General features: G+C 41.6%; 1 protein-coding gene across 1 annotated transcript; it reads right to left on the reverse strand.

The window, feature by feature from the left end:
• Nucleotides 1-10256: 10256 nt before the first annotated feature.
• Nucleotides 10257-11195, reverse strand: LOC114931288 (uncharacterized). The gene has a single exon (XM_029303266.1). The coding sequence runs from the start codon at nt 11193-11195 to the stop codon at nt 10257-10259; it is 939 nt and encodes a 312-aa protein (XP_029159099.1).
• Nucleotides 11196-11427: the final 232 nt, after the last annotated feature.

The following is an 11427-nucleotide window of genomic DNA, read 5'->3' on the forward strand; positions in this document are numbered from 1 at the left end:
TCTGGTAATTAAGAAATTGAGACTTTGGGATACTGTGAAACCACATTGATGCCCCTTTTTCAAAGCTCTGTTTAGATTCCGCTAAAATTTTCAACTTAAGGCAAGGCTCAAAAAAATTTGGGTGTAAAACTTTTTTCCCAAAGTCCATCATTGTCACATCAGACGTATTTCGAATATTAATCCCTTAATTCTTTTATTTGCGTATCTATCAGTTGTTTCGGAAACCCGTTTTTTTGTTAAGATTTTTTTCACATTATAGTTTCTTCGGGAATCTAGCATCTGCAATAAAATCGTCGCTACTAAACTTGTTATGGTGTTATTTTATATATGTGGTGATTTCGGTAAAAAAGGTATTACCTGAAAAAATGGTTTTCTGCCAATTTTAAATTTAAAAGTTCATTGTCATTTCACAGTCAATCTATAAAGTTTAAGGTCCTATTTTTTTTTTTTTAAAGTGTAAATTAAACATTTATTAACCATTAAAGCATCTAAAATGAATTTTATTTTGGTTGTGGCTATAAAGAAATATCGTCAAAAATCAAAAAAAACCCCAGGATGAAAAGTCAAATTTTTAATACAATGCTCTCAAGGTTACCAAAACTATTCCGCCATGATTAGTGATAAGGAAACCCAAGATATCCAGAATTTGTTTAATTTTCTCATTAAAACTCATGTTTTAAAAAGACATGATTTGAAAACCAAAAGACATTTTTGTTATCTAAACATTTACAATTTCGCAATAGGGTGACGTTGTTCAACAATAACGTCATTTAAATTTATTAATTTTCAAATAAAAGATTTAAAAATTTTTGAATTAAGTTTAGAGATTTTAAATTTCTTACTCAGACCTTACTTTACCATCGCTGGTTTGAAAATGAGCTTGTAAAGTAAAAAAAACAGTACCCTGTACAAACCGATTAGCCGTCACTTCCCGCGCTCATGTAAAGGGCCCCTCTTTGGGGGCCACCACTAAAAACACTTGGGAATCCGCCTTTTTCGCCCCTACCCGTCACTCACCCCCCCCAAAGTATCTTAAGTGGGGGGGCCACGGGTAAAAGACGGCGCAGCCGAGATTCGGCACCAGTCCCGCCTGGCCCCGAGGTATAGGGATCACTCCTCAATCCCACACCCCAAATCACCCGGCCAGAGGTTCTCGTGTGCAGGCCAGGTTCTCGGTCCCCGGGTCCTTCCGTAAATCCACCCCGGCCGAGAGCTTCTCGTCGTGCGGCCGAGCGTTTTTGGGTCCCGGGTCCGTCCGAAAGTCACCCCGGCCGACGAGCGTTCCGTCGTGCAGGCCGAGCTTTCTGGGTCACCGGTCTGCCCTAAGTCACCCCGGCCGCAGCTTTTCGTCGTGGGCCGAGCTTCTCGGAAAACCGGGTCCTGTCCGTAAATACCCCCCGACGGCGTTCGTCGTCGGGCCCCAGCTTCTCGGTCCCGGGGTCCTGTCCGAAGTCACCCCGGCCGCGAGCGTTCGGTTCCCCGGGGGTCCTGTCCGAAAAAAACCCCCGGGCCCCGACGAGCTTTCTCGTCGTAAAACCCACTTTTCTCGGTCCCCGGGGTCCCCGAAAGTCCCCCGGCCGACGAGCGTTCTCCGAGTGGGCCGAAGTTCCGGTCCCGGGTCCTACCCAAAATTTTCCGGGCCCGACGGAGTTCGCCCTTCTCGGGGCCCCCGTACGCGTGCCGCTTTGGGGAAACTTAAGTATGGTGTGTCGCGCCCGTATGTTTGGGTTGCGTCTGTCCGTAATTTTCTATCTGTCAATTCTAGCAATAAAAATCGTTCCCGCGTCGTAATCTGGGCGCGTTTCTCCAAAATTCCTACTGTAACTTCTAGTAATAAGTCTGTCCGGTCCGTATATTTTGGCCGTTTTTGTGTTTACTATACTGTGTATTGAGGTTTTAATCACGGGTCAACCACAGAAAGGGGCCGAATAAAATCTACTTTTTATCAGAGCAACCGTGGGGGTCATTGCAAATCTGAGTCTCCCCTTTCCCGAATCCTGGCACCGCGAGCCGATCCGTGGCGCGGGAAAAAGGGGCTTCGTTACAACCCCAATGACATTTTTTTTAGTGTAAAGAATCACTAGATGGAGTTCAGCAAATCGTTCCGTTATCACCGAACATAGACAGAATGCCATAATTTTAAATGAGATGAATGAAAGTGTTGGATAACGAAATTTGTTAACCCAACGACAACATCGAAATGTTTTTTATTGAGACAAAATAGAGCTTTAATTTTCATACGGATGCAAAGCTGTTGTCCGATCCATTTTACATAATTGACAAAAAATTTTAAATTATAAATTTCATGTGTACAAATTTTGACTATTTAGCCAGGTCAAATTTTCTTCAGATTATATAATTTTTGTTTTATTTAATTTTTTTATTTGATTATTGTCGAAAGTTCAGGTTAAACCGATCTTTCGATGACACGCGCTTCACTGATATTGTATAGTCCCCCAAATTCCTTTTTGCGACAAGGGGACACGTGTTTATATGAATTTCTCTTTTCTTTTGTAAAAAAAACGTGTCACGTTTGGCCGGGCATATGCACGAATTTGGAAAAGCCAAATTGCTGACGATCACTGAAAAGAATTTGTTTTTTTTCCGTGTCGACTAAGCTTGCTTCGATACCGAGACGACAGAAAAGCGGGTCGAGGAGCTACAGTAACTTGGAGATGCGCTTCGCGAGTGGACGTCCTTTTGTATAAATTTTATCAGAGCGAAAATTTAACATTTTTACCAAAAACGGCAATAAAAAAAAAAAAGCAATTTTGCTGTTGAACGGAAGGCAATTTTTTTATAAAATTTTTTTCCCTTTAAAAAAACATTTATCCTTTGAGCCCGGGTTCTGGGAAAGTGCAACAGTGATGACTCTATCGTACATAGTCTCGTCTCTCCTCTCCCGAGCCCCACTCTCAACGCGTTGATCACCGGCACGCTGGTTAAGCCGGGCCGTCGCACGTGACACACGTGATCGAATCTTTTTTTTCCGGGGCCCTAATGAGAAGGGATTTAAAGCGCTTCGGGAGACAAAATAACGCCGCGAATACCAGAAAAAGATATCCTAACGAACCAATCTTTCGGAAAGGGGCCGTGACTGAACACACCCACGTAAAGAACCTCGGTTTTGCACCACTTTAATTCTCTTTTGGAAAAAATTGGGAAACCTTTCGTTTTATATGACGTGGCCCAATTCAAAAGGGGAAAGGGCATACGTCATCACCTAAAGAATCTCTGGACTCCGCCCGATTATTCCCCCCTTCCCGGACTGCCGAGGGCACTATCACCATGTCTGCCCTACGCCCTTTTAAATTTTGAAAAGCAACGTATCGCTTCAATAATCGAGTGCTGTCAAACTAAAAAAGTTAGAAAAAGGCTAACAAATTCTTCCAAGACGACATCAGACAGTCCGCCTTGGGAATTTGGGGGGACCAATGTCAAGCGCTGCTGTGGGTCTAAAAACGGCTATTGAGAGAAAAAAAGGACAAACCTACTTTGTCAAGAGGAGTTTTGGAGATTTTTAACGCTGAGAACAGCTACATCAGCCCGCGGACTACCTCGCCGACGCGGTCAAAAATTTTCGAAGTTTGAACCCTACTCCATCGGGAAGGGGAAACGAGTCTTCTCTGCGCGAGCGTCCTCCGGTATGCAATTGCCTCGTATCGACTTTTAAGTTTTCGGGAATTTCCCCGAGGGGGAAAATTTTCGCGGTTTTTTTTTAGTCTATTTAGAAAATAATTTTCCTTTGACAAACTCTCAAAAGTTACATTTTTTAAAAATCAATCCTCACCGATGACGCCCGTACTTTTTAAAACATTAAAGTCTTCGATGAAAATTTGGCCGCTGGACGCTTTATCGAGATTTGAGAATGGGAACACGTTATTTCAAGCTCATATCCATTCGTTCGTGAACCTGCCAAAAATAAAACGGAGAGGCACGATTTAAAAAAGACTACGAGATAATCGCGTCCGCTGATCTAGCTGCCTTGACCGCCATGAAACGTCCGGTTGACCAATGGAACGACCTACTGGTCTATATAATTGCTCAAAAAATTCAGCACGCATATCCGTAACGAATGGAACTTGACGCGAGGCAATTCGACTGCGTATTCTACCTACAAGAAATTCATGACTTCATGACGGGACTGTATACCGCGGCTCGGAGACTACCCGCCACATTCCGACTTCGTGCCGAACCATTCGCGAAACCATAAAGGCCGCTTTCCGTTAATCACGTTTTGATCCTAAAGTGCGCAAAATGTTTCCGAAGTCATTGTTTGGCCAAGTGCGATGGTTTTTTTTAGCCCAATCGTGGAACAGCGTAGGTTATCAGCAAGACAATATAAGGGCTGCTTCAATTGTTTGAAGTCCGATCAATTAAAGAATTGCAAGAGCAAAGGTCGTTGCAATACCTGCCGTCGCGCGCATCATTTGCTTCTTCATATTGAGAGCAAAAATTATGCAAAGAAAACGGAACCCTCGGCTTCCGCTCCGGCGTCGAACGAACGCTTGCATCGAACCTGACGCCCGCTTCAACCGGAGGGTAATGATCTCTGCTACCGTTTAAAACCGTTCGAAACGTCAAAAAAACAAGTAGAATCGACTCCTTAGATTTTTTTAGCCACCGCTTGGATAAAATTACTACACCTGAAGGTCACGTTTTCACGTTACGCGCATTATGGACCAAGGGTCCAATTATAGCTTCATTTCGGAGTCACTTTGCTAAACAATGAGAACCAAGCGTCATCGCGCCGGCTGGAAAATACATTGTTTCGGGGAGAAATTTAGCGGCATTGCTCGATCTCGCGTTAATCTTTCTTTCGCCTCTTGCAAACGGGGAAGGCCCGGCATTCCCGTTCACGGCCTTTGTTTACCAAAAAATCACCGCTTACCAACCACCTCTCAGACAAGACCCGGTAAAATCGTGGCCGCACTTGCGTGATTTGCCGTTGGTAGACCTCAATCCCGTCGAGCGGTCATCCGATTCACATCCTTATTGGCGCCGACTTGTACGGCCACTATTATTGAAAGGTCTTCGACAAGGGCCTCTCGGTACCCCTACCGCGCAGCTTACCGTGCTCCGGGTGATTGTCTCCGGACCTACTGGTAGCTCCGACCGGAACGGAATCCATCCCCGTTTTCCATTGTGTGTCGTGCGAGGATATCAATGCTTTGCTTCAGAAATTCTGGGAAGATAAAAACATCCCGTCTCCCCCAATTATATTGGAAGAAGATGAACAGTGTGAGGCAACATTTTGCCGACACTCACACTCGTGCATTGGACGGACGCTACGTTCTACGATTACCGTTTAAAGGCGGCTCTCCTTCTAACCTAGGTGACTCTCTTCCAGAGCTCTATTACTTTACGCTAACATGAAACGGCGTTTAAAATAAAAATCCGGGCCTTGCCGCGCAATATCACGAATTTCTGTCCAAATACCAGTCTATGGGACACATGGAGATGATACAGCCTTCCGAATCACCGCGACACAATCCGGTTTATATTCCTCATCACTTCGTATTACGCGAGTCGAGCTCGAGTACCAAGTTGCGGGTAGTATTCAATGCCTCTTCTAAGACTCGCGATGAAACCTCACTGAACGAGCATTTGATGATAGGTCCCAAACTGCAACAAGACATTGCGTCGATAATTTTGCGCTGGCGAAAATTTTGCTACGTCTACACTGCCGACGTAGCTAAAATGTTTCGCCAGATACGAATTCATTCTGATAATGCTGACTTTCAGAGAATCTTGTGGCGACTTCCTACCGCTCGATCCGCACTATCGGTTGCTCACGGTGACTTATGGTTTAGCGTCCGCTCCTTATCTGGCCATGCAAGTGCTTCCGACAATTCGCGGTTGATGAGGGCGATTCGTTTCCCCGCTGCTCGGACGATTTGCAAAAACTCCGTTTACATAGATGATATTCTTTTCGGAGCAGACGACCGCCAATTCAACGGAACTCTTGCAAGACATACCCGAGAATCTTCGCGAGTCAAAGGATTATATGATTCGTGAGGACGACAATTTAAAGTATTAGGCTTGTCATGGTCTCCTCATGAAGATTTATTTCGCTTCCTAATCACCTCGGCCCGGTGGCTGAGCCCACAAAACGATCAATTTTGTCGCTCATAGCGAAACTTTACGATCTTCTCGGTTGGGCTTCCCTGATAGTTATCTCAGCCAAGATATTAATGCAGGAACTTTGGCTACAAAAGCTCAATTGGAACAGTCCAATTCCTCGGATTTGCAGAGACGGTGGAACGAGTATTGCTCCGGTCCTCTCTGATTTAAATGACGTACGGATTCCGCGTGGACCAGGATGCACCGTGGTTTTGGCTTGGTTGCAACAACATCCTACCCGATAGAGTAGTTACGTAGCCAAGTATCGGAGGTCCAAACTCGTCTTCCCGGGATTCGCTGGAATCACGTCCGCTCGAGCAAAAACTCTTCCGATTGCGCCTCGCGAGGCATGTCAGCGCGCGATCTTGTCGAGCATAAACTTTGGTGGTCCGGTCCTCCCGTGGCTTCGAGAACCGTCGGTCGCGTAGTTGATCCACGACGGCGACGTTCGACCACGGGAGAAAGTTTTGAAAACGGCACTTGCCGAAGAGCGCAAAGCTACCGTCATCACGTGAATTCATCACCGGATACCGAATGGGAATTACCGTTCTCGTATTCAAGTTGGATTAAACTCATTCGCGGCACGGTTTATATCAAGCGATTTGTTAAGAACTTAAGAGCCAAGGTCGCTTTGTCAACCATTGAAAGATCCTACCTAACTGCTCAGGAACTGCGCGACGCGTCCGTATTCTGGTGTCGCTCTGTAGTAACTTTTTTACAAATTATAACTTTTTGAAGAGCTTTATTAATTAATGTAAGTACAATAAAATGTGTGATAATAATAATTGAAGTCTAATAATAAACAAATGGTCTGTAACATAGCAACGGAATGGTGTGAAAACGTATAAGGTGTACCATAAGTGTATATGTGGTGTAAGTGTAGATCTAAAAATGCTACAGTAAAGTCACAGTAACGCCACAGTACTCCCCCCCAAGCGACGACTACGTTGCGAAATGGACTTTCTTCTTAGCTGGGTAAGTTCGTAATGATTTTCCGAAAGAAACAGTAGAAGAAGTACTAGGGTAATCTGGTGAAATAGTAGATGCAGGTATGACTAATGTGGTTGTAGGAACTGCAGGCACAACTGATGGTACAACTGATGTGGTTGTAGATGTAGATGAAGTTCTCGAAGAGGATGAAAGAAAAACAGAAGAATCTTCCTTGGGAAAAAAAGGCTGGTTTCAGACGTTCCGTTGAGACGTTGACTAACTTTTCTGAAATGTCAATAGTAAACAAAAAATCAGAATTCGTTTGTTAACAAGAAAAGGACCAGAATATGTTGATTGAAGAGATTTCTTCACAGCATCTTCACGAAGTCATACGTGAGTACAATCGTAAAGATTTTTGTGTACAAAAGGTGATTTTTGGTGTGATGATGGGTAGGAGAAGATTTAATATTCCTCATATGTATTCTATGTTTCTCTAAAAATATTTCAGGATCTGCTGGAAAATCTTCCTCAATAAAGAATTCACCAGGAATCCGAAGAGTAGTTCCATAGAGTAATTCAGCAGGTGAAGTTTCAAGTCTTCTTTGAAGCACGAACGAAGACCAAGAAGAACAGTAGGTAAGATTCCAACCAATTCTTCGTCTGATGACACATAATTGCAGTCTTGACAGTCCTATGCCATCTTCCAAAATTCCGTTTGTAGCTGGATGATAAGCAGAAGTTCTTTTGCGATCACATCCAATCAAATTAGTTAATGCTTTAAAGAGAGATGCTTCAAATTGTGGGCCTTGATCTGTAGTAATAGTTATAGGAGATCCATATCTAGCTACCCAATGAGAATAGAAAGCTGTCGAAACTGTTTCAGCAGTTATTTCTTTAAGTGGAATAGCTTCAGGCCACCTCGAGAAACGATCTATTATTGTTAAGCAATAACGGAAATCTTGACAAGAAGGAAGAGGGCCTATTAAATCTAAATGTACATGTTGAAAAACGCTGATCAGGAACCGCGATTTTAACAGGGACATTTTTTGTATGTCTTGAAATTTTGGAACGTTGGCAAGGTAGACAAGTGCGAGTCCACTCTTTAACGTCTTTATTCAATGACGGCCAAATAAATTTCTGTAGAAGTTGTTTAGCTGTAGATCTTCCACTGGGATGTGCGAGGCCATGTACTACATCAAAAACTCTCTTACAAAGAGGTTTAGAAACGTATGGACGAATTAACTTAGAGGAACAGTCACAATATATAGGTACAGATGAGCCAGTAAGCATAAGTTTCCTTAGTTGGAGTGAAGAGTTCAAAGAAAGGAGATCTTGAAGTTCTTCATCATCCTTTTGAAATTCTGCTAATTCTTCCAGAGAGACAATGATTGGCATTAAAACTGACTCAATTCTTGATAAAGCATCAGCTACAGAATTTAACTTCCTGAAATGTGGACAATATTAGTAGAGAATTGAGCAATAAGATCCAGTTGCCTAATTTGTCTAGGTGAAGCTTGTCAGGTTTCTAAAGAAAAACATAAATTAAAGGTTTGTGATCTGTTTTAATAATGAGTTGTCGTCCCTCAAGCAAATATCTGAAATATTTAATGGCTAAATAAATGCTTAAAAGTTCTCTATCATAAGTACTGTAGTTCTTTTGAGTTTTATCAAGCTTTTTAGAAAAGAATGCAATTGGTTTATTGACATTTTCAATTGTCTGTTCAAGTGATGCTCCTACAGCGAAATCAGAAGCATCACAAGTAAGAATCAAAGGAACTTGAGGAGCAGGATGAGAGAGGGTAGTTACACGGAGAAGTTCTTTTTTACAATTCTAAAAAGCTGCTTCTGTCTCCATAGACCAAGGAATAGTTCTCCTATCTCTCTTGCGACTGTCCTTCAAAAAGTTTGTAAGTAATGCTTGATGTTCAGCTGCGTTTTTAAGGCAACGACGATAATAATTAATAATGCCAATAAATCTTCTTAAATCATGTATTGTCTTAGGTTTGGGATAGTCAATAATTGATTTGACTTTTTGTTCTGTAGGTTTGATTCCTTGACTAGAGACAAGATATCCGAGAAAAGTAATTTCTTTTTGACCAAAAAAACATTTGGATACATTATGGTAAGTGACAATCCAGCTTTCTGTAGACAATCAAAAACAATCCGCAAATGAGTGATGTGTTCTGACTCATCTCTAGAAGCTATGAGAATATCGTCAAGATAGCAAAATGCAAAATCTAAATCATTTAACAATATATTCATAAACCTCTGAAATGTTTGAGCTGCGTTACAAAGACCAAAAGGCATAACCAAAAATTCGAAAAGTCCAAAAGGTGTAATTACAGCGGTCTTAGGAATATCTTCCTTTGCAACGGGTACTTGATAGTACGCTTTAACAAGATCAATTTTAGAAAAGATATTCTTACCGTAGAGCTCCGCAGTGAAATCCTGTATGTGAGGCAATGGATATCGATCAAGAACAGTGACCGAATTTAACGCACGATAATCTCCACAAAGTCTCCATACATTTTCCTTTTTTGGAACCATATGCAAAGGTGCTGCCCACGTACTGCATGATGGTCTACAAATACCTTGGTCCACCATGAATTTAAATTCTTCTTTGGCATACTTCAGTTTCTCCGGAGAAAGTCTTCTGGGAATTGCAAATTTCGGAGGACCTTCCGTAACAATCCGATGTTCAATTCCATGTGAGTTTACCGATGAAAGAGGGGCAAAATGAGTAAGTCCTTGAAATTCTGCTAAAATCTTGTGAAAAGAAGAATCTGGAGATGTGGTACAAACTGATAACTGTAAAACTTCTTGTATTCTTCCACAATTTTTAAGACCTGTTAAGGAATCAATTAGACGTTTGTTTTTAACATCTACAAGGAGATTAAAATGTCCGAGGAAATTTGCGCCTAAAATGGGACGTTGTATGTCCGCCACGCAAAATTTCCAACGGAAAATTCTCCTGAGACCAAGATCCACGGAAAGAGTTTTAGATCCATAAGTATCAATGTGTGTTCCGTTGGCAGCAAAAAGTTTTAAATTGGTTGATAACAGTTTGTATAATATTTTCTTGGGAAGCAAAGAAATGTCAGCACCAGTGTCAACAAGAAATTGTAAATTAGACGACTTGTCAAAAATAACGAGGCGATGACAAGGTAAACCGTTGTGAGTTGTCTCTATCTTCAACGGTATCTCTAGTTTTCTGTTGAATCAGTAAGACAGAGAGTTTTTGACATTGTACAAGGAATTGTACATTTCTTTGCTTTATCTCCAAATTTCTTGTGATAAAAACAAATTTGTTCTTTAGAATCCGACTTTTTATCTCTTGAATTAGATCTTAATCTTGTTTTACTTCGAGATCGACTAAAAGATCTACCGCGACGACGAAAAACTTTCAGCGCAGCAATTCTTTTCTCTAAATCAGCAAGATCCGATTGTTTTGATTTTAAAGAAGTGTTTACTTCGGTTATTTGATATCCGGTATCACGTTCGACTATTTTATCCGCGAGTTCAGCTAGCTTGATTAAAGGTACGTCCTCAACAACAGCTAATGTCGCTTGAACTTTGTATGGCAAACGTTGAAACCAAAGTGAATGTAATATATTATCCGCTAAAGATCCACCGGATAATTGGCGTATCTCTCGTAACAACTCCGTTGGTTTTTTGTCATTCAATTCAATTCCGGCTAATAATTGACGTAACCGTTTTTCTTCTGAATCCGTGAAGCGGTTAATGAGCGCCGATTTTAAAGCGTTATATTTATCGTTTTCGGGCGGATTTTCAACAATTTCCGAAACGACAATTAATGCCTTTTCATCGAGATGACGAATAACGGTATTATATTTTATTTCCTCGGAACGTATACGAAATATCAAAAATTCGCTTTCGACTTGAGCAAACCACAATTTAGGTTGTTTATGCCATAATGTAGGAAGTTTTACAAGACGAAATTCATTAGAATGGATCTGAATGGACTCACCAGACTGCTGTTGCATATTTCCAGAGGGTGAATTTAAAATTTCCGATCCCACCTGATTTAAAATGTTCTCTGTCGAAGATGTCAAAGCAGTTGAAGTAGACGGAACAGTAGAGTAAGTTGTCTCAGATCTAGGAGGAGATCTATCTAAAGGCATCTCGGTTGTTATTCCAACGACGATAGGAAACGATCCGGAAATCAAAGTCCGAAGGTTCTTGACAACGTATAGAAATCTTTCCAAAATTCAGAAATTGAATTTCCCGCTCAAGAGAATATTCCTGTGTTGATCACTTATCACGTTGGGGTCACCAAAATGTAGTAACTTTTTTACAAATTATAACTTTTTGAAGAGCTTTTATTAATTAATGTAAGTACAATAAAATGTGTGA

This window comes from Nylanderia fulva, unplaced genomic scaffold (genome assembly GCF_048542155.1).
Source record: "Nylanderia fulva isolate GAGA-0341 unplaced genomic scaffold, ASM4854215v1 Scaffold871, whole genome shotgun sequence".
NCBI lineage: Eukaryota > Metazoa > Arthropoda > Insecta > Hymenoptera > Formicidae > Nylanderia > Nylanderia fulva.